Here is a 23,918-nt window from a genome sequence, read left to right on the forward strand (position 1 = left end):
CTTATTAAAAAAAAAAAAAAAGAATGTCAGGGTAATGCTATTTGTGAGGAGCTTCAAGGTGTTTCCAGAAACCCACTGTGAGATGCAGGGGGAGAGGAACTGTGGTTTTGTTTGGGGTTTTTTCTATAATCTTTATTGCGGAATGGTTTGGTAGGGTGTATCTCTTAGGAACTCTCGTTATAAACATATGTATTTATATACAACCAAACAAATCAGTCAGGTGTCTTCAAATGTGTGCTTGGGAATAGAGCATTCATGGGATTTTTTCTGGTATGCAATGCAGAGATGGATTTTAATGGGAGAGAAAACCAGGATCAGAATTTCTGCTGAAGTAGTTTATTTACACAGTTTATTTACTTCTGTGAAGGATATGATCCCTGGCTTTTCTGTAAAATTAATGCATTATAGTACAGTCTGTGCTTTTTCTCTCATCATCACATTGTATGTTTTGCTTGAGAATAGTTTTAAGTACTTATTTGCACTAAATATACAAGTGGTGCATACCTACTTTCAGCAGAAGATGAACTTTGAAACTGCTTTATGGAAACTAAGGGCAAGTTATCTTCACAGATTTATGAAGGAAGCTGAGTTATAGCAGGTGATGTCTGAGCTGTGATAGTGGTGAGCACTGGTTATTTGCATAGCTTCACAAAGAATTAGGGCTGTGGAGCTCAAAACTGTTCAGTGTTTTGTTTGTATGATTTTAAAGAGCTAATCAGAGCTGAACAGTAGAGGATAAGAATTCAGGTTCAGGAAATCTAGCTCTTCTATTAGTATCACAAATGGCCAGATAGGTCAGTAGACAACAACAAAGTTTAACTTCCATTGCTTATGCAGTAGCGCTAGATTACACAAGCATCTAAGGAAGCAGGCTGTGAAGGAGACCTATCATTAAGGAAAAAAAAAAAAAGAGGGAATTATAAAAACCTTTGAAAATAACTTATATAAGAATTCACCAGTCCCAGTTGACTCATTAATAATCCTGAAACCTGACAGTTCTCTAGAAGCAGCTATGTAGCACTTTTCTGTCATTGCAATATCAGAGAGATGTTCCAATAATAGCATTTATAATCCAGATACGCAAAAGTTTATGTCTTTGGGAACAACAGGATGTGAAGTTCCAGTACGATCCATGTTTGTTGAGTAACACAAGTCAAAACTTGTAGGGGAGTATTAAATTTCTTATTTTCATTTGTTTCTAGTCTTCAGTAACATGCATTTTGTTGTTTTGTGGTTTTACTAAACAATATCATGGGTTGCATCTGGTTAGGGACAAATCACTACTGAAATGTCTTGAGAAAAGGTAAGATGTTCTTAGTGAAAGAGTGAGTTAAATTTTTGGTGTCTGATCCTCCTATGTCGCACTGCAGGAGAACTGGGCATATCTTCAGTCTTAGGAGGAGACTACTCTCTGTCTTGTTTCTTACGGCAATAAAATCTTACTCCTATTCAGCTAATAACCTTAATATCAGCTAAAGTCAGCTAGAGTACTGATTTCAATAAAAATAGAAATAATCCTCTTCGGTTGTCCTTCTTCTGTCCACAAATTTACACCAGTCCTTTGCTGGAGCTCTCCAAGGGCACTGACAAAGGTTGATTAAAACCTAAATGAAGGTGAGATTAAAAAGGCCATCCTTTCTTTATTCCCTTCTAGTATAAAGTGGAATTAACCAAAAGTAAAAAGATTGAGAAGTGGATGACAGAAAAGACTCTTACCAACTGGCATTGATACAATAGCGTTATATTTTCTGTTCTTCAGTGCTTATTCTATCCTCTTCTGTTATTCTTAGGAGTAGCTCCATCCCTGCAGGTTTACATTGTCCTCAGGAAGTTTTTGTGAGAGAGAACATTAGAAATCAAGTATTCACGTGAATTCAGTATCCACTGTGATTGCTGAAGAAAATCACCTGTTTGGTAGAGAAGTTATCTAGGACTGGAATGTGTAATGAATAAGTGAATATTGTCTGAGAGGTCTTGGGGGAAGGAAGGAAAGAAAACACAGGATATGATTCTTTAAGGTGAGATCTAGTTACTGTATTACCAGGAAGTTTTGTTAAAGCTTAATCCAGGAAGCTTTATTCTTTCAAAGTAGTTTTCCTGTGTACTAACTGTTTACGTGAAGGTGCCTGCAGAGAGTACCAGAGCAATTCCACTCACATTGACCTGCTTCAGCCGCAGACCCTCAGACTATGGGCAGAAGAGATCCAATCCATCCCAGTAAAAGGCAGGTGCTACTATGCTGTGTGATCTGTTGGCTGGATAGGCCATGCACAGCACCTCACCTGCCTGTAAGATATAAGAGCGAGTTTAGGAGTGGCCGCTGAATTGCTGAACGTGGGATTAAATGTGTCTCCAACAGTTGCATTAGGAGATACCTACAAGACTGAATTGACTTCAGGCATGAAGTAGCAGTACAGTTGAAAAACCTTTCTTAACTTTGTGGTATTTGGGTTTGGAGGGAAACCTTGTATCAACTGCTTTCTGATGCTTTCAGCCAAATCTGGCCTACTTCATGCTCCTAGCTTGTAGTTCTTGACTAAACTTCAGTACTTAAACTATTGCCGGTGTCTTGAACAGAGCTGAATTGTAGCTTGCGTTACATCTAACGCCTTCAAGTCTTGGTATTTTATCTCTGGAGAATATGAAATTTGTCAGTTCTGAACAGAAATTCCCTCTGATCCCTTTAAAGACCTGTAGGGTCTTTATTACTTTGGGGTTTGATTAGGTTATTTCTCCAAGGCACCCTGCTCACTTAGGATATCTACCCTATGCTGGTTTCTGCAATCAAACCATTGCACTTGGCATAGTAGGGTGCTTGAATGATGTATTTATACAGGCAGGAGGCATGATTTAATACCATCTCATGATTCACTATGCAGTCTTATTAATATGAACTTTACTCAAGGGAATGAGTAGCTGTTACTTGTCAGCAAATCCCATGTGTATTAAGGAGGTGAAGTTGTACTGAAAGATCCTCACAGTGATACTCTGCTGTTCCCAAGGGAAGTAAATGAAAACTGTACTTTGATGAATAATGAATGTGCTAATTGGGGTCAAGAAGAAGTCATAACTTCCTGTGATACAGTAGTCAGAGTAGTCTGACTACAGCAATAAAGATAAGTCTGTTTGACCAGATTTGGCAATAAAAATATGTGTCTGTCTGTCATCTCCACACAACCAAAGCCTGATAGATGACAGTGACAGGAAGGTGGCTTGTCTGTTCTAGAGTACACTGTTATATTCCTGAGATCCTATTTTATGCATGTTGGTGTCAACAAGAAGATAGCCATGAACTGATACTGGTTGTGTGCTCAAGTGTTGGCAAAAATCCTGTGTGGAGTGGATGATGATCTGTCATGGCACTGCTTGGGTATATCAATAGGATTCATTAAAAGTGGATATTGATTAGAAGTCACTCTGCTCCTGATTTGCAAGGAAAAAAATATATTTTGTTGCTGCAGGTCTGTATTTGCAGATGAATGTACCCCAAGTGGAAGATTTCAGCTTGTTCCTACCTGTTGGCAAAACACATGCAAAAATACGTATTTCTTGGGCATCTTATATGCAGCATATGAAAGAGAAGAATAAATGAATGAGATGAAGGAAGATACGTGAAAGTGTGATAGTAATACATATTTTGTGAGGTACATATATCTAGCCTGACTTTATTTAAAAAAAGATACGTGTGATGATGCTTATCTGTCATGTATGTAATTTTCAATAGTTTGGCTATGTAACTGCATGATGTCAAGAAAGCATGAAATCTTGAAAGTGTCCTACATTTCATGCAAAATTTTTGAAAGAGCTTAATTTCACATAGATTGAGGGCTTATCTCAACTTTTTAAGAAATGGCAGATAAACTCAAGAGCAGAGTAGTGAAAGATATCTGAAATAGCCTGGAGATGGGAAAGAGTTTGTTCTCAAAGAAGCCAACAGTGAAAATACAGCTGGCTTGGTACACTATCCACTGATAAGAGTTATGTAATAAAACTCAGTAAGAAAAGGAAACCAATGCAGTGTCCATTAAGACATAAGAAACATAGGGAAGACCTTTGCAACACATCTTTGGTGTTGTGAAGGAGTGTTAGGGTACGTATGTCAAAATCAACACTTGGTAGTTAAAGCAATAGTATTTTGCTCCAGTTCTGCAGCTGACTTTTCTGAGTGATCCAGAACAGTAGGAGACAATCAGGAAAACTCCCTTCATAAATAGAATCGTACAGGGCCACGGAGCTGTTCATTGGAGGAGCTGCCCTACAAATGACTTGCATCACCATGTGTGCTGCACCACTTTTTGTAGCTTTAGAAAATGATTTTCTGTGTGACTTCGTGCGTAGTCTAATGTTATGCTTCTTCCTAGTTCAGTGCCCAGAACATTAAATAACTGAAGTTCCCAGATTCATTCTGCTTTAATTTTGACATGAATGCTGGCACAAAAAGACACATCTGGTTGTGATTCGGAGTCTTTCTAACTCATATGAAAACACAGATGAATCAAAAGGCACCTATAGTATTTGTTTTTTTCACGGAGTAGTGGGTCACATGTTGTTCTCTGGTTTTGTGCCATGATATGCGTGGATGATGACAGGTCCTCACATTTCTGTGGTAGCCAAAGGAAAGTCCAGCCACAGAGGCATCCCTTAACTCCATTTTTTTAGACCTACTTACTCTCTCTAAAATACATTTATCACCTATGTACGTGAGCGTGTTTTGTAACACACTGAAGGGTAAATCGCTCTATCTGCCATCAGGAGACATATATGTATCTCTAGCCATCTAGTCTAAGCAGGAACTGAAGGTTTCTAAGGATATAGAAGAGAGCAAGCCATTTATGTAAAAATGTCTGCCTTCACACATTCCTGAAAAAATTAAGCTAAGTAGCTGTATACCTTTTGAGTGTGTGTGTTCTTTCATATTCCTGTTACAATGGTCTCCTTGTACCAGACACAGTTCTTTTCAGAAGGAATTTACAGTCTAAGATGGATACAAATGTATAGCTGACTTGCAGAGGAGCAGAGATATGGGTTGTCATGCTACTCAGCAGTCACTTCATCCTTGAGTTAACGTTTTTGTGTGGCATTCTGGCAAGAGCAGGTTTTATAGGTTAAAAGAGAATATTCAGAGATTTCTATAGGAAGTTCTTACCTGGTATCAGGAAGTCTTGAGTGAAAGCATTGATGCTGTTTTGAGTGTTGTTAGGAGGTGAAGGAGTGTAATGTTCAAGGCAATATAAAGAAATTAATTTTCAGTTGTTCACAGTAGTAGCTAGGGTAGGAATAGACTGAAGTGAGCCCTTGAAGGTGATGACAAGTACCATATAGTTGGTGAGGTAGTGAAAAGGTATGTTGCGGGGCAATGCAAGGAGGGAAAGGAGAAGTGATCTTTGTGGGAGCATTCCAAAAGAAACACAAATAAACAGGCCATGCTTCAGCCAGTGAGATACTAGAGTAGCAGGTAAATCAGGGCACTGACAACAATAACAACAAAGTTTGGAGTTATTCAAACTGAAGAAAAAGAATTGGCCGTGTACTCAAAGGCTGAGATATTGCACTTCAAATAATGTATGACCAATTGACCTCTAATGTGAAAGCCTTGGTTTTTCTAGGGCTACAAGCTGTTTCTCTAATGTGCTTCCTAGGTTTTTGCATGAGGTGATTCTGTCTGAAGCTCTCATAGTCAGCAGGACTGTAATTATTTATCTTTATTTGTCTTTGAAGTGTCTAAATTTACCGTCATTGTGTATTTAAAAGAAGAATGCTAGAAAGTTGAACTTCAGTGGGACTGAAGCATTGTTGGTTTCTGATTGAAAGAATCACCTAGGTTCATCTCGAACTGCAGCTATTTTTTCATTTGCTTATAAGAGCTAATGTAATTTTCAAATAAAAGCTTTAAATGCAGAAGAAAAATGTGTTAGTACCAAATGTACGGTATACCACTAGTGCTCCACATGCCTGAAAAAGATGGGCTCTCCCAGTTGTAAACAGTCCCTATATCCTTGCTCTATATGCTAGTGTAAATTGAAATGCTTAATGAGCTTGACAAACTCTGACAGCATCCACAATACTTGTATCAGTATGAGATCAGTAGGTAACTTTGATTTCTATATGTGATGTTTTCTGCTTTAAAAGTCATTGAAATAACCATGTTGTCTTTTGGTTCTGCTGTTAAGTGTAATAGAAGTTGGCTGGGGAATTGGTACTTGGTGCAAACAGCTCCTACATGTACTTCAAGCTTTGCTTAGAAGAGTGGAATAGAGTCAGCAGCTGAGGACAAGGGTCAAGTCTGGATAATGCTTCTCATGCCCTTGAAGAGCCTTTGGTCCCAAATGGTTTTTGCAGAAAGGTGGAAATAGTCTTTGGAAGACAAATGTAGTAGTTACAAAAGTGGCAGCAGTCAAGGTTGGGAAGGTGGGGGAAGACATGCAGGACAGCTTTTTCTGTCTACCAATATTTCATTTAATGCCTGGGTCTACTTACCTCAAGCAATGCTAATCAAGGCAGCTCACCTTCTCTTTTGGAGCATGCGTGGTACTGATCTAGTAATACTTTTTTAGGGACAGTAATCTGAAGTTGCTGTGGATGATGGAAACCGCCAGAAGACTTGGAAACTACTTCATCCTCTCAGTTCTGGGTTTTCCTTTACCAGAAAACTACTGAGAAATCTTAAAGAGAAAACAGAGAGCATTTGGAGAATAGGAAAGGTGGCCGGAAAACAGGAGGCTTAAAGGAACCAAATATGACATAGCATTAAGCTATGAAGAGGGTGCCAAAGTGGTACTTGAATTATTTATGATCTGTGAGATGGGAAAGTTAGGCCAGTGTAGAAAAGAAGTAGAAATTATTTGAAGTTTGTTGGTTGTGTAGAGTATTTGGAAAAACCATTGTTTATGGTATTTTGAACTAGGTATAGGCATTGGGAAGTATTAATTATCTGGTAGAAAGATGGTGTAAACAGATTATTTCTGTCGGGATCTGATGAGAGCATACATCATTGATTGACTGGTGACTGCATTGCAGGTGTCAGCCTTTTCCAGGCAATGCGGCTCCAGGGAGATTGCTAAAGTCTTTTTTACCTTGAACCATAGAAAAACTAGGCATCTGCTTTTGCCTGGGGGAATATTTTTTTCATTGTCTAATGTGCCATTTAGCTGTTGTATGCAGGTGAGATCAAAACTTTGGCCTTTCTTGCATCACTTTCATTTTTCTTGTTCTACCTGAATGTGTAGCCCAGTTTTCAGGCATGCTTCTGGCTTTATTTATTTCTGTGGGGATCCGTACTGTACAGCGGTCTCCAATTCCTTCCCATTTCAAATGACTTTTTAGCAAGTCTGCAGTGAAATCACTGTTAGAAGATTCCTGTCAGTAGCTTCAGTTCTGTGCTAAAACATAAAGATTATGGCATTAGACTGCTGGGCCTGAAATGCTTCTGTATTTTGTGACCTTCTACTGCTACCTTAGCTTGCTTAACCTGTGCTGGTCACCTTGAAAACCAGCTTCTTTCTAGAAGGCAAGTTCATAACAAGACTACTGTGTCAGATTTTGCAAGTTTGGTTGTTCAGTCAATTTCTGAGTAGAGTAATTATAGTCTCTTACGTTAATATATTCAAATGATGCTTTGTATTACTGGTGCAAAAATAGTCTTTAATTAACAAGTTTTAAAAAGGTGTGTATTGTATGAGCTTCTTAGCTATGATTCGGGTAGCATCACCTGGGAGTTTTCAGTCCAATGTGACTAAATTCTTATATTGCTGCTGATATTTAAAACTACAGATTCATTTTCATGAACAATATCTTTTAGCAAAATTCTGCAGAAATGAAACAAATAAGATTATATATTTTTTTATATATATTATATATTTTTGTGTGTATATATTTTATATATTAAACTAGTGTTCATCTGGTTTTTTGTGTTTTTCTTTCTCCTGTCTTTCATTTTTAAAATCAGGTTTCAGTTTCAGAAAATCCTTGACAATTTTTAAAGGGAAAAAAGGGGGAATTTGGAAAGAACTGAAAGATGCTATCCATTAGCATACTGAAAATGGCTTAGCATGTAACTTTTTTTCTAACAGCATTATAATTTTCTAGAATATAATGGAAGTGAAAGCTGTATAGTTGTTTAAAATAGACTATCTCCCCTTTTCCACCCACACATACTTAATATTTTGCACAGAGAAAGAACCCTGGAGTAGGCAGGAAGTAAGTACTGTTGCTGTCAGTGGCTTCAGACAGGTGATTGATGTGCATAGTACTGACCATTCTGGCTTTGTCCTAGGAAAAACATTTAGGCTTGTGCTTAACCTTAATCATGCTAAAGATCCAGCTAAAGTGAAACAGAATTGTTAGCATATTTAATACTCTTCCGGCTCATTCCCTGAGTCCTCAGCACCCTTTATTATGAAATATCATGTATTCAATATGTATTTGTAGAACAGGAGTGACCGTTAATGCTAACTAATGCTGAACTGTACAACTTAAGACAAATTTCCTTTTTGTGTGGCTGGAAGGGAGAAAAAAATATGTTGGTATAAACTGGTGAAGCTGATGTAGTTGCATTGGCATAAGTTCAGAATTTGGCACGGGGTGGAGATGCGAGTAAAGCTGTATTGTACTTCTGTGGTTTTGATTCACAGAGGTTTGTGCGAACTTAGGTAGCTGGTGCACACATGGGACATCATCACAGAGCCCAACCAGAAAGTCAGAGCTTGGATTTGGAGTGCCATACGGCTATACATTTAGAAGCATGTTGTTATAGTGAGGCAAGCAAAGCATCCTTTCGTTAAAACAGGTAACTACAGTTTGTTTTCAAAGTTTATTTTTATGTATTATAATCTGCAATATAGTAAATATAAATGCTTTTTAGACATTTGTTGTTTTCATTTTTGTTGAATGTTAATACTGCTTGCAAAGGACTGGGAAGGTCCTCCTGTAAGTTGCTGAGTTCAGACTACCACTACTACTGGTATCATATAATTTTCTTTTATAAGCTATCCTTTTTCGTTACTGTGGATTTGGAAGGCTGTTCTGGACCCTCACTAGCCAACACCAAAATAATTTTAAAAAATAACTCTAAAAAATATTTTCAACCTAAATTTATTCATAACTAGTTTTTCCTTGATTTTTAATGTATCAGGATTGTCTTAGCTTAAACAGTCTCTTCTTCCTACTGTTTTCTTCCCTGTTCACAAATTGTTTTATTAGGATAAAAAATTAACTTTCTTAGGTTCCCATTACAATATAGTTGCTCCATTCCCCTGAACAACACAAAAAGGACTTTGTCTACACCTGTTTTGGTTGAGTTTAACTTTTTTTGATGTGGATTAAGAGAACCGTGTGCTATTAGAAGTACCTCTAAGAAATTGAGAAATAAAATTAATTATGAAATACTGATTATTTGCTATTTCATAGCAGCTCAACTTCCTTAAACAGATGCAATGAGGTCCTGATTTTCTTCCTTCTGAGTTTACAACTGAAGTTTCTGTTACTAGCAGAATCATGACCTTACATTTTGTGTTATTGAATTTGGTCCCATTTCTATTAATGCAGTCCATAAGGCTGAGCAACTCTTTCTATATAATGTTCTTATCCTTCTCGGTCTTGACAGTACCTTCCAATGTTGTCATGAGGAATTTCATCAGCATGTTGCCTTGTGCCAAAATAATTAATGAAAATGTTAAGCAAAACCTGTCCCAAAACAAATCACAGAAACACTTCCCTTGATCCTGTGCTTGCCTGTACAAATCATCTTGCTCTTTTAGTTTTCTGACACCTTACCAAGTGCATACATGCTAAAGCAAAAAAAAGACTAGCTTTTTTGCAGAGCCATTTAACAATCTTTATGTATGTCAGCTGTCCCACTGGAGTCATTTGAGTAAAGCCTGCAGAATCCATTTTATAATCTCCATTCCTAGGTAAAAGAAATCTTTCTCTTCAAATGCACCTCACTCTGTTAGACCAAACAAATAGGTAATAGTTAAAATGAATGTGTTTTTTAGAAATTAGATACTTCTAAATGAGTTATAATGGCAACTTGCTTTTTCATACATACCTTTTGCTTCTGTATTTCTGTATGAAATCTAATAACTGGTTTTGTGTTGGAATTTATGAAAATCTTCTGGCAAAACCCACGATGTGTCAGCCTACTGTATGCCTAATAATTAATTTGCAGAGTTCTGCTCCTTAATAAGAAAAGAGCAAGAAATATGATTAATAGCTAAGCATAGTCAGATAACCAGTGTGAACAGCATTATCCCCAACAGAAAAGTGAAGCGATTCTGTAACAGGAGATGGAACTAGGTAAACATCACTTCATCATGTGACAATTGCTGTCCTTCTTGGCAGTCTCTCAAAAGAGCATCATACAGGGTCACAATTCAACATCTAAAGTTAGAAATGGTGTAAGGCTGATAGTAATGAGGGCCAACATGCAGCTGCTAAGGTAGATTTCTAAATCATGCAACACAGCTGCCTTGATACAGGAGAATCAATTACTGAAAACCTTTCACGATGGTAAAAATGTGACATTAAATAATTGAGTATCACATCAAATCTTGTCTGCAATTAGTTATCTGGAAAAGTAATTATGCAACAAAATCAAGTAGCTGAAATTAGTGATGTGAAGCACCCTGCTTATTCAAAGACTGTAGGAGAGGATTTTTTATTATTATTTTTTTTACTTGTAACATGAGGTTTTAAGCACCTAGCTAATTCTTTATTGAATTTAAAAAATCTTGCTCAATTGTAATTCTTATCATTAGTCATATCTGCAATAGAAGGTACATTGCACATGAAACAGGTGTTAATGACTAAGTTTGTTTTGTCTAAAGTAAAAACTATTAGTTGTGGAAGAGAATGTCTTGCACGTAGTACATTAAAAAGAGAATGTTTTGTTTAGGGGGGAAAACAGCCTGAATTTCTCTTTTGTCTCTTATGCTAAGAGTCTAATTGAAGAACAGATATTAAATACTCTAAAGGTCAAATTCATTCTTTTTTAAAAAAGCTATGGTAAATATAACAACATAGATGTTGTGAAAGGTTAGAAAAACTATTAAAATATAATTTACACTAATAGAAGTAGTTAGCTTGCATTAGTTAGCTCAAATATTCATAATAAGCAAGAAAAATATGCTGCATCAAAACAGACTGTATCCAATGTAACAGCCGTAAGCTTAAACTCTTACATGAATATTGTTTAGTAGCATATAAATACAGACAAACATTTATGCAATCATGATTAAACGTGATTATTTTTTAAATGGCTTGTGATAGTAAGTGTTGTCATGTATATGCCAGAAGTGATAGGAAAATTAATTCCAGTCGGTAGATCTGTACAGAATTTGATCTGTATGTGTATAGTACTTAAAAATCTGAACTGATAAAGAGTAGTTGGCTAGTCATGTTACTTAGGCTGGTCCCAAAATAGCACCTTCCTTTTTTGGTAGAGTTAGGTTTGCAGCTGTTGTCTCTATCTGTTGTCTCTGAAGAAAATTTTAACATTAAGAGTTGCTGACGTCAATTTTTTTCTTTTTTTTACAGCTGATGTGGGCTTTGCCCCTGACAGAAGTTATTTGGTTCTAGCTCTGAGTTTGGAAGAAGTTGGTATATAGATTTTCCCCTAACTTTCAATTGATGTGTTTAGCTTTAGTGGGAGTAATACTGTCACTTAAACCATGTTGTCGTCTCAAGGAGTTTTGCTACATCCATATGGAGTGCCAATGATTCTGCCGGCAGCACCATACTTCGCTGGACTTGTTCAGGTAATGCAAGGCCGCTTCCAACAAGCAACTTAACTCTAGTGCACTTAGAGTAATAATTGGAATTTTTATGGTTGAGAAAGCAAACACTTCTAATACAGGCAAAAGCTCTCATGTAGTCAGTGAGAAGACAGTAGGAAATCAAAAAGATGGATCACCCTAATCTGTGTATTGACATCTCTCATGGCTGAATAAATGGTGTAGTTGAGCTATATTTGCTTGTATTGATTTGTCTGCTGTTTAACATTCATGCCTTTGCTTCACGAGGTTGACCACAGGGCAGAGGATTTGCTATCCATTCTAGGTTTCTGAGGGAGTCAGCATTCCCACGGCAGGTCATAAGACAAAGTAACTTACCATGATGTGTTTAGGTTAAGTGTTTTAGCACAGCAAATATGAATAGTGTTAAATATGCATTAATTCATGTGTTATGCGTCACACTGACTGAAAAAGGGTTTGTGCTTTTGTGTGTATAGAAATATATCACCTTCTCAGAATATTTATGCACATCATATTAATTCTTCTGAGCCCTGAAAGTGTAAGATCTTGCTTCAGGGCAAGAGTACTGTATTTTAGAAGTTAACTGTCAGTTACTAGATTTAGTTGTTGTTGTGCTGTCTGTTTTTGATTTGATTTGATTTTTATCAAAAAGTGATACTACTGTATTTTCTGCTGTTAGACTTAGGATTTTGGATAGATCGTGTAGACACTAATTAAGCAGAAAGTATTCTGATGTTTGCAGTATTAGAAGACATTAAGAAAGGATTGAAGTAACATTTCCAAGCACTGACAAAATGAAAAGAAACCCACCAGTGTAACCTATCAATGGCAGTAGTTAGATATCAAGCATGAATATGGTCGAGAGAGACACAAGTGTGTTACGGCATTTCTATGTCATGCTAGTGACCAGTCAATTTAGCTATGGAGAAGAGGCAAATTTTCATTACTGTCCTTTACTATAACATTTATCTGGCATAGAGGGGCAATCACAGCATGAAACAGTTTTTTTCCATATAGATCCATTCAGTAAATGAAGACTGTGAGTTGTGTTCTTCACTTCAGGCTTAATATCAGACACGTGTCTAAAACAGAAATATAGCATTGCACAGTGGCCAGTATCAGGTACTGAAAAACAGCATCTTCTGGGACATGTGAGCTGGTGCTATTTTTTTATGCAGTGAGACACAGTAGCACGCTTGAACACATCAAGCAGGCCTTCATATCCATTAGAGTTTGGGGGTGAAGGTCGGACGCTAGAGCTCAGTCAGACCCTGTGCCATCCTGTCCAATAAATAATTACAAGCAAATCGTGCCTTTCAGTCTATGCTGATTGATGTTGAAATTGCTTTTGAAAGTTCTCATAAGTTCCTGTTATAGATTAAGTGCCGGTGTAGGAAAAATAACTGCACCCAACTGAAATGGGTGAATGTAATCAGGTTTAATGGACTCGAGAGCTTGTTGGGAATTAAATAACTATTGATTTGTTGGAAAGTTGCTGTCATTACAAAATGCCACTCTGGACGCATTATCCAAGCAGATAGATGAGAAGAAAGGGCCCTTTGAAAATTCAGGATGCCTTATTTCAATCTTTTTTCTTTTCTTTCTTTCCTTAGAAGGATAAATCCAGGCCTATGTTAGCCCATTTGCATAGGTCTAAAATAGTCAAACAATAAGAATTGTTCTACAGAAAAATAGATATGTTTATGAGTACAGTTGAAAAATATTCTTCATGTGGATACTTCTCTAGTCTCTCCTCACCCTCTCTCTAATGTAATGCCTGAAAATTGCATTTTGGAAACAAAACAAATTTTCGAGTTATTACCTTGGTGGGTGAACTAGAACATTAAATGTTTTAACCACTTTCTCACCCCAAGTTTTTATCTGCACTTACAGGATCTGCAGTAAGCTTATGATACTACAATTCTTATTGTTATCCTCTTAGAGCAAACCAAAGTATCCAAAATAAATAATGCAAAAGACGCTTGATAGGCATATTTATATCGTCCTCTTCTAAGCAGTAATTACATAGTGTTCAAAACCTTAATGGAATTTTTCTTTAAAAATATGCCCTGATAAACTGATTATGCAAATGTTTTTACTGGGTTGCAGATTGAGAGCCACAACCCTGAAGTATTTTCTAATACAAGGCTGTTTTAACATTTCAGAGGCTTATAAGATGGCATTTTATTTATTTATTTACATGGATTTCTACAGAAAGTAGATGTAATTCTAATTAAAGATTCCCCATGATTTCCGATAGGATTTACACTAAGATTGCATATGAAAACAGTGTAGAGTATTTCGTAGCAATTTGGAGGATTATTTGTTGGTTTTGGGTTTTTTTTCGTGTTCTGTGTTGCATGGTTGAGCAAGAGAGAGCTCAGATCTCTGTGGAGGACTGTTAGTCTTCAGGGGTTCTGCACCTTCAAGCGCTGTATCTTATTTTACTTTATGTATTTTACTTCACTGTATGTGCAGCCTTTTCCAACCTCTCCTAAACTCATCAGTAAACTCTATCCTACTTTCTCTGCTTGCCTTTGTTCACACCCTCTTGTTACAGAGTACTGGGATGTGTGAAACTTAGGACAAACAAAAAAGGGCAGATACTGTGGATACATCTCTGGAAACATTTTAGATAAACAGCAATGTGCGTGTTCCCAATTGCATTTATTATTCTATTAAGCAGATTTACATTCCTGTTACCGAGATCCTATGTTTGAGTGAGATGATGAAGAATTGAATGTGTATTTTCTTAGAGAGAAGGTAGTTGTTCAGAGTTACAGATATGTCAGAATGTATCAAATTATGCTAAATATACTTGCAAATTTAGTTTTATTTTCCAATAAATAAAGGTACCTTCAAAAAAGACTTATTAGAATTACAGTATTGTTATTGCTTATGATTTCTTAACACACTTTTAAATGAGGGAAAAAAAAAAGTATCTTTTCCTCTCCACTCTTCCTCCTGAGTGAAACTGTAGGAGGAAAAAAAATCACATGAAAGTGCATATGATGCATAAATAGCATGATACCTCATGTGGGTGGAGAGATGTTTTCTGACTTGGCACAAAAGATGTAATGCTGACTTCACAGGCTGTCACAATGATGCTGCCATGAGGACCAAAGCAGGTACTGCAGTCCAGCAGCTGCATGTGCTGTGGACCACAAGACCTACTTTGGGTCAAAACTGTCATGCTGTTTCTCCCGGAAGGTGAGATTTTAAAAAAAATGCCATAGAGGATTAAGTGGCAATCCAGTAAAAGATTTCTTATCCCACTCTTGGTTCGTATCCCAGTTTTGGTATTTGAATTCCCATGGGGGAACCCTTATGTCCAGATAACCAAGGAAGTCAGTAGGATGTCACATGTAAAAGATGGATGTGCATTGGCCAGGGTATGGGACCATTGCCCTACTGTCAAGAAGTGTGGTTGTGTGCTACTGTACCGTTCTATATGTTCTCAGAATAAACACATGAAATGAAATTCGGTTTGTCATTAAAATTACGAAGTGCAGCATCAAAAAAAATTTTTTGCAATTCTTAGAGTAGTATGTTTTGTAGAATAGTAATCATCTTTCATGGCTTTGAGTGTTTTAGGTATGTAAAAACTTTGCAATTGCTCTGAATACTTGGAATGTTAGGATTATGATAAAATATTTCAAAAACACAAGTGCAATATATGACACTTTGGGTGCTAAATTATTAATTACATGCCTGGTTTAGGTGACTCAATTTCTGTAAGCAGAGAAAGAGGAGTTCATATGCATTATTATAAAAATCATTAAAGTTGAAATTACTGAAAAGTAGCAAACTACTGGAAAAGTCTAAACAGAGAAACAGTTCTATTTGATACAAAATAGGCCACTTAAAGATGGAAAAAATGTGTTTTTTTTTTCTGAATATAGCCAGATTTTTTTGAAGTATGCTTTTATTTTAACGTGGTGACCAGAAAAAGCTCTGAGAGTTCTGAGGGTTTAAGCTTATGTTCATTGTTAAAGACTTCATCCAGCTAGTCTAAAACCTTTTCTTCTGCTTTTATTTGCTTATTTATTGTTGTGGTGGTAAAGGAGGGTAGAAGAAAAGTAGGAAATAGGTGGCTGTTGATTAGCTACTTTAATAAACTGGGAATTACTGTACTTGTAAGTACATAATTCTTAAGCTTAAATTATTCTTAAGATATTTTGATTATATCTGTGCATCTCATTTTCCATAACTGGTTAACTGGTGTGTTTGACAACTGGAAAAGTGGTAATCTGGAGACAGTTCCATTTTATTTTAGGGCTAAGTGAGAGAATTGCCTAGAATATTCTGTGAAAAGTAGTGGTGCAGGCGGCTTCACAGTTCCATTTTACCCATCTGTAAAATCCTTGTTTTAGAGCTGTGTTGGGAAGAGCTAGCAGTGAATACATTCAGAATACTTGTGGATGCTAGTGTGTTAGGCTACCTGCGAAATCACACTTACCTTCTGGCAGTCCAGTTTGGGAAAATCATAGAATCACAGCTTGATGTCGTCGGCAAACTTGCTCAGGGTGTTGTGGATCTATTGTGTTACCTTACACTAAAAAGACTTTTGTAATTTAGTAGGCTTTATCTGAATAATGCGTTTGAAATGGAAATCATGAGAGGTTTTAATTCTTCTCATGTTGCCTGGAGTGGTGTAGAGTAGTTTCAGTTGTTTTTAGATTACGATCTAGTGGAATGCAGTGCATAATTTCTGTTTACATTGGCTGAATTGTCAATTTGAAATGCACTAAGTAGATGATTTGCCTTAGATGCAGATTTATTCTGGCTTGATTGTGTTGTTTTGTCTTTGCAAGTGATAAGGGTCTCGTATTACTAGTACTGTACTCCCAGCGCTTTGCGAGTGGACGACTAATGTATTTCACTGCTGCAATCACTTTTCACCCGGATGTATTTTGTTCTGGTTTTGAGAGTATATTTAAAATTTCTTCTCTCTCTCAATTTGAGTTGCAAAGTTTTTCTGGCTTCTGTATCAAAAGTGCTTTTAATAGGACATGTAAGATGATGGTGATACTGGTGGATGTGGTCTGTATTAGTTCATTTACAAAATTTTTCAGTTATCAATGCTTAAACATCTGTAAATAAAACTTCAGATTTATTAGTGGTTTTTTGCTTTTTATACACGGATCAAGCTATGTAGCCAGCATGCATTCTCTGTAAAACCTGTCATTTGCTCAAGAGGATACAGACAGCTTGAAAGTATTTTGTTATTGCTATTGCGAGAGTTTATTTTCTTTTAACATGTCTTTGTTTCTTGCTAATAATTGCTGATAGAAAATACCTGGTGAGTGAACCTGCAGGGGGGAGAGAGATGGGCAATGACACACAATGTCTTTCCCACTGACTAAAAAGACTTTTTTAATGAAGAGGATAGCCTATCTAAATAGTTTTAGTTTAACTAAGAAACAAGTGGTCATTCTCCCCTCCAATCTGCATAATTTTGTCTCACTAGCCTTTATTTCAGAAATCAATGGGTAACATGATTTGAATGAGTCAGGCAGTACTACATAACCTCTTCTTCTGTCAGCTCAGTCAATGTTGCAGCAAAAAAGCAAAACATTTTATCTGACACTCAACAGACACAGAATTTTTTTCCTGTCCCACTTTTGCATGTAATATCAGTATTAGTGAATTTTAGACATTAATGATATATAATTATGGTCACTAGCTTGTTTGCTGGTTAATACACTTCAATTGAGTGTTTTAATATGGCAAGAAACTGAGTAAATCATGGCTGCAACTTCTGCAATGTTTTTTATGTGGAATAAATAAAAGGATATTTGAGTATGGATGAACAGAATAATTTCCATAGATAGAATAACTTTCATTAGGACAGGTTCTATTTATTTGTTCATCACCTAAATAAGACAAAACTTTTAGGATCTGGCTTCTCTGCAAAAGCAGATTATTTAATTTGACATCCCTAACTAGAAGCGAGCAACCTGATATGGCTGTTTCCAAAGATCTGGATTTTCAGCTCTGTGGGGTTTTTTTTTGTGATTCATGCATAATTGTAAGTAATAAAAATTCTGGTGGTCAGATTATGCCAAAGATACAACTTTGAAGTTCTGTTGCTTTCAGTAGAACGATACACAACTGATATCAAAATATGCTTGTAAATCTAAATATGGAACAGTTATCTTTATGGAGTTGGCTTGAATATTTTACCTACTCACCCTCTGATAAGTTATCTTGTGTTATGTGAGCTAAAGTTAGAAACCCAGTTAGAATATATCTTGTTTTATTTAGTCTGTTTGTTTGCTTGCTTTTTTTAACTGACGTATGCAGATAACTGTTTTCTCAGACCTGGTTTCAAAAAGGGTGTTGTAAAAACATATAAAATCTCTATTTCAATAGACCAAGTTGTGGAAGAAAATATGGTAACGACTTTATAATTTAAACTATAAATACTTTCAGCTGAAGTAATTGGGGATTGCATTTGAACTGCTCTATTACTAGGTGAGACTCATGGAATCACATCTGGCTAAATATCTGCCAGATAGATATCACAGCTGTCTTAAGTTTATGAGCATGAGAGGAGTTCACAGATAGTTTGAAAAATTCAGTGTTTTTTTTTTTTTAATGTAGTGACAGGTCATGAACACTGTAAGTAGATAATAAGAGTTTGATTAAGGTAAATTTTCTGTGTCAGAGTTTCCACTTCTGTTTCATGAGATTCAGATTATTGTGGGTAAGGGTAAATTCTGATATCCTGGTTCCTTCTCTTCCTCTAGTGGCCAGAGATACATGAGCTAGCTTGGAGGATGACTTAATCTTCTTTCATTGGTTTTATTAAATCAATAAAGAATGTATTTTTTTCATTTACATATGGTTTTATTGCTGTTCAAGCTGAGAAGAAAGTGCAAGTCTCTTGCCTATATATTCAAGAGTGAGAATGGTTCCTATTCTGCCTTTTAAGATTTTGTTTGAGGCCTTTGAATTAAATAAAACAAATTGTGCGTTTCAAGGAAATTTTATTCATACTTCATTGGAAAGTATCCTTAACTAAAAGCACCTTCTTTGTTGTTAGGCTAAAGGTAAAAATACTGATAAAGCAGTGAACTGATCTGAACTATGCTGATTTATTTTTTTTTAATTCTGAGAGATGAAAAATCTGGTGCAATGATCACCCCAGTACTTTTTCATCTGGTAGAGCTAGAAGTACATTTCTGGTATGTCTCCGTCCTTACTTTGCCATACTAGTTCAAAAGCATGTAATGCCCTCCTGTATGCTAATTATTAAAATTAAAAAGTAATGGAGGAGAAAATGGTAGGTTGTTTATATACTGTTTTACTATAAGAAATGTCTATGTCACCTTACTTTCTCAGTAACACTTGAATATCTGACAAATACAGTAAAATGCATCTCCAGCCATCTTAGACATGTAAACTGCAAAACATCTAACTCAGGTAAGAGAGTGACTGCCAAAATATAAATACATAGATTTCTCTGAAAGTTACCAGCAACTGTGCAGCTATGCATCAGCTGTCTTCATTTTTACTGACAGTGGTACTGTATACAAGCATGTTTCGAACTCTTTGAGAACAAATAATGTTGGCAGTTGAGAGCAAGAAAGAGAAAAAAGCAAATTTCCAGACATTTTACTTGTCTTCCATCCTAGAGAAAATCAGAACCTGAACATAGGTGAGAATTCCAGAGAGTGGTAAGAACAGGTTAAAAAAAACAACACTGTCAGGCTTTTTAAAAGATAGAACCATGTAGTTGGTCAAAAGCAAGGAAGATGACATTTAGTTGAGAAATAAAAGGTGACTAGAGGTGAGAGAAAGCAGGTCTTCCTGCATCTGTGAATGATCTTGTAGCTAATAATACAAAATGAATCATTCTTCTTTTCCCTACTAGCCTCTCTGTGATGCTGACTTTTAGTGAAATAGTAAACCTGATAAGGCCTTCCTTACTCCCTAGAGATAACTTCTCTGTAAGTGCAGCTCAGGTGATTAGGCTCAGTAGGATGATGAACTGAGAGCTTAAGGTGAGACCTGCCTCAGTTGTCTGAAAGCTTGAAGCTGTATACCCCCCTGCAAAAGTCTGGGATTCGTTATGAGAAGAATATTGATAGTGCACTGATGTTTATAATTGGTGCCGAGACATCAAGGAGGTGTTTTTGCCAGTGTGCAGGAGCACAACAGGCTGAGGACGAGCTTGGCTGGGACAAAGGACCCACAGCTCCCCTTAGGATTTGAACTTAGACCCAGGATTGAGGGCCAAATTGGCCAATGGACGATTCCATATCATGCAACATCATGTCCAGTGTAAAGATGAGGGTGGACCACAAAGTGGGTAACTCTCTCTTCTGAGGACTGGCTCTTGATCTCTCCGAGTTCTCTTTCTCTCTGGGCCTCTTACTTTACTGGAATTGTGCTGTCAGGGCTTAGCTGTTTTGGGATCTCTTGCCAGAACAGAACAGGCGTCGGTCACTGGGTGGTGAGCAATTACACTGGCCATCGCTTGTCTGTGTATATTATTATAACTATATATATGTTCATACGTTAATACTGCTGTCGTTATTTTGTCACTATTACCTTGCAATTTTATATTATTAAATTGTTCTTATCTCAGCCCATGGGTCTCCTTCCCTTTTTCCCTTTAATTCTCTTCCCTGTTCTCTGAGGGTGGGAGAAGATGAGCAAACAGCTTTGTGGAGTTTAGTTGCTGGCTGGGTTAAACTACGACAAAGCTACCGAGCATGGTTTCACTATTTCATCCCCATTCCAGTGAATATTACTTTCAGAAGTACAGCAGTGTTTCCTACCTTAGCCTGAGATAGAGCAAGGAGAGTGAACAATATAGCGTGTTCCGTTGTGAGAAGCCACGCAAGAGCCCATTCTGAGATGAACATGGAAAAGACAGCACAAGCTTTCCTTTTACTAAGGGAAATTAAGTGTAATTGGAGCACCCCTCCCTTCTGGAACATGAGAATAAATTACACTTTTGCTTATTACTTTTTAAAAAAATCTTATGTCTAGACACAAAGCTGTACCCATATTTTTTTTTTTATCTTTTTGGCCTTATAATATCTAAAATCATAGTAAAGCAAACTTGAAATCTTGAAAAAATCTTAACCTGTCTGTGACCAACTCATAAAATTAAAACTCTAGCTTCCATGTACTCTTTGTCATCCCTTTCAATTTAAGACATAAGTATCCATTTCACTTTTTACTACCTGGGTACAATGGGAAGGATCTAACAGTTATGGCTAGTTGAATCTAGTAACAGAAGAGGATTTGAGGCTAACTGGAACACAGGAGCTAGGGTTAGGCCCAGTTATCCTTAAAAGACCAGCCAGTCTTTGGCAAATGGTTCCTCCTACTCAATTTTCCCCTATCAAATCAGTTCTTATGTTTGTCATTCATTTTAAACAAGTCTGCTGTTGCAGAAATGGCTCTGTGTAGTTCCATGTTTGTTTATTCATTCAGAATAAATATAAACTGAGGGAAAGTGTTGTGTGTAAAGATTTACTTCTAAATACTAATAAAGGTTACCTAAAATTGTTGATGATTCAAAGCAATTTTTCAAAACTAGTCATTCTGTAAGAAAATGAAGAGATGGATTGGTTTCATTATATGTTGGTCAATGTGTACTGGGAAACTGTCTTCACTGGCTCCTGGGGTGACTTATTTTGTGGACTGAAGTTGTCGAAACACGCTCGAGCCTTTGGAACACTGCTGTTATAGGAAATGAAATAAATCCATTGCAAGATTCTCAGAGTAGCATTTTTAACTGACCTACTGTGCTGGATGGACTGAAGTGAGTACATACATGGTCTTTTTACTGCAGAAATAAATGCTTTGATTTTTATGCCTTCCTCCATGAAGGAACAGTTAAAATCAGGCATAGGGAAACGTAACAGATGTTCATACACATTTCCCATCTGAAAATGCCTTCCACTGGCCAAGACGATTGTTAGGCACAATTAAGCCCAGTATATACATCCTGTACTGTAAGCCAAGTCTGCTGAATATGTTCCCAACAGGGAAGCACAGATTTGGAAAGAAGGCAGTTTATATGAACTTTCATCTGCAGTAAATTTTTGAGAGTCACTGTGTGAAAAACATAAGGAGACCTGACTGACAGCTCTGAGTCAGTGCCCCAGTGCGTTGTGCTATAAACTGTGTCTTTATGAGAAACTTTCAATCCATGAGAAAATTTCATATGCATTTCAGGGGTGATAAGACTTGAAATCTGATTTCTGAGTGGCATTTGGTATTATGTTGCCAGCTGACTTAAAAAGCTTGTGATATTATGCCTTGTAATGTTCCACATTCAGTCTAATTGTCGTTGTAATCAGCATTACGATGGCAACTCTTCATGATGACTACAGGGATATGTTTTTCTCTTTTTTGCATATTATGTGAGTTACTATTTTATTTCGGAGTCATACTGGTAGCGAAGGGAGGAAGACACTGTAGACCTGCAGACTTTCAAAGTCATGTATGACATGTTTATGCAGAGTAGGATTTGTCATTTCCAATGATATGATAGCATCTGCTGTTGAAAAAGATGCTGAGAACCAAGTACTCTTAAATTTTGTGGTACGTATTGTATCTGAACACATTATAGTTGTCATTCCAGAAAAGCATACCTTCCTGGTATCTCAAAAACTTGCAGTGATTGACTGTTTTCATTGTATCAGATGATCATATAGGCACTATGAAAGCGTGTTGACCTAAAGATGTCAGTAGGTATTTCATATCAGTTGTCTTTTGTTTGTAGTTTTTTTTATTGTTATTGCTTGGTTTTTTGGTGTGAGTTTTGGGGTTTTGTTTGGGCGGGGGGAAGGGGCAGAGATAAAAATGCAAGACAGACATTGCTTTTCTGTTGTGTAATGCCTGTCTTTTAAAAACATAAAAAGCTCTGTGCCAGGTCTGTACAAAGAATGTCAGTTCCTGGGCAGTTAGTAAGTTTTTTTCACTGAAATACGCAAGAAAACTCTAAAACCTGTCTGCTGTGCTAGTCTTAATTTTCTGTAATAAGACACAAATCTGCAAATACTGATTCCCTGCTTTTCTCTGGTCTTAGTTCTCCATATAACGTCTTTGTTAAATTCCTCTTCAGATGGATATAATTAGTTTAGTTTCTCATGTTATATTTACATATGGCAGAAATGGAAAGGAAGCTGACTCGTAGTCTCATGTGCAGATCGTGATATATTGTTACCTGTATTTCATAAGGCAAGAAAGTGAAACTCTTCTAGTTTTAAAAAAAATATGCTTTGTTCCTATGAGGGATGAGGTCTTAGGTATTCCTTTGTTAGTCCTCTGGGACTGGTGAGCTTCTGAGGAGTAGCTAGAACACTGCTGGGCAGCGTATGGCCTTTACATGTGCCTAAAAATCCTTCTGTGCATGTTAACTCATGTGGTGGCTATGTGTTTATTTCTGGTACTTGTCCACAAGAAGCATTGTCGTGCTTACGTGTCTGTGAAGTGTACTTTTTATATGCTGCTCTATGTCATCTTGAGGTCAGTGTATTCCTCGCGGAAGGTTTCTGGCTGCAGATTTATCTTTTGCATTATTATTGGTTGATTCTTACAAAACTGCACAAATAATTTTTTAATAAAAGCCTTTCCCTAGCAAAATAATAGCAAAATGCTGAGACAGGTATTTTTATTCTCTTGGTTCCAATAAAAAATAGGAGATCAAGAAGGGAAGAGGTAGTCCAGTGATTCTTTGATGAGTCTTATTTAGCATTGGAGAGATTATTTCAAAATAATAATAAATGTGTAGTATTGTGCTTCTGGATAGATACAATGACACTTGCTGGTTTATGTTTCAATCAATGTTAGTTGAATTCATTGTAGAGATTTTCCTCCCCTGAGCTGAAGAAGTTAAGATCAAGTACCAGAAATACTTAGAAGTAGTTCTGGGTAGAGCTAGACTTACATTCTTATTTAAGCCCATATTTCAGTTTTATTCTTTTGTTTGTTTGTTTCTGAGTACTCCTCCTTTTCTGATACAGCAAATAATCTGCCCAGCACTTCACTTTCTTGATACCATTCTATGATTGTTGCAATATTACAGCTTTTACCCCATGTTTCTCATTTTCTGTATTCTATATGCCTCTTGTTTTTTTTTTCACCTTGTTGCTTTAGTAATGTTTTATATTTTTTGTGTAATTTGGAACACTTCTCTGT

General features: G+C 36.7%; 1 protein-coding gene across 7 annotated transcripts in view; it reads left to right on the top strand.

Moving 5' to 3' along the window:
• The window catches only part of RBFOX1 (RNA binding fox-1 homolog 1), a 284,067-nt gene that overhangs the window by 11,608 nt on the left and 248,541 nt on the right, over positions 1-23,918 (top strand). For 4 of the 7 annotated variants that reach the window (XM_086622422.1, XM_086622421.1, XM_086622425.1 and 1 more), the window contains exon 1: positions 11,667-11,753. The exons of the other annotated variants lie outside the window; for them this stretch is intronic. In XM_086622422.1, the coding sequence (XP_086478548.1) occupies positions 11,667-11,753 (87 nt within the window). Of the gene's footprint in view, positions 1-11,666; positions 11,754-23,918 lie in introns of those variants that run through there. 7 annotated transcript variants of the gene reach the window in all.

The sequence above is a fragment of the Tauraco erythrolophus genome, chromosome 17 (assembly GCF_009769465.1).
Source record: "Tauraco erythrolophus isolate bTauEry1 chromosome 17, bTauEry1.pri, whole genome shotgun sequence".
NCBI classification, from domain to species: Eukaryota; Metazoa; Chordata; class Aves; order Musophagiformes; family Musophagidae; genus Tauraco; species Tauraco erythrolophus.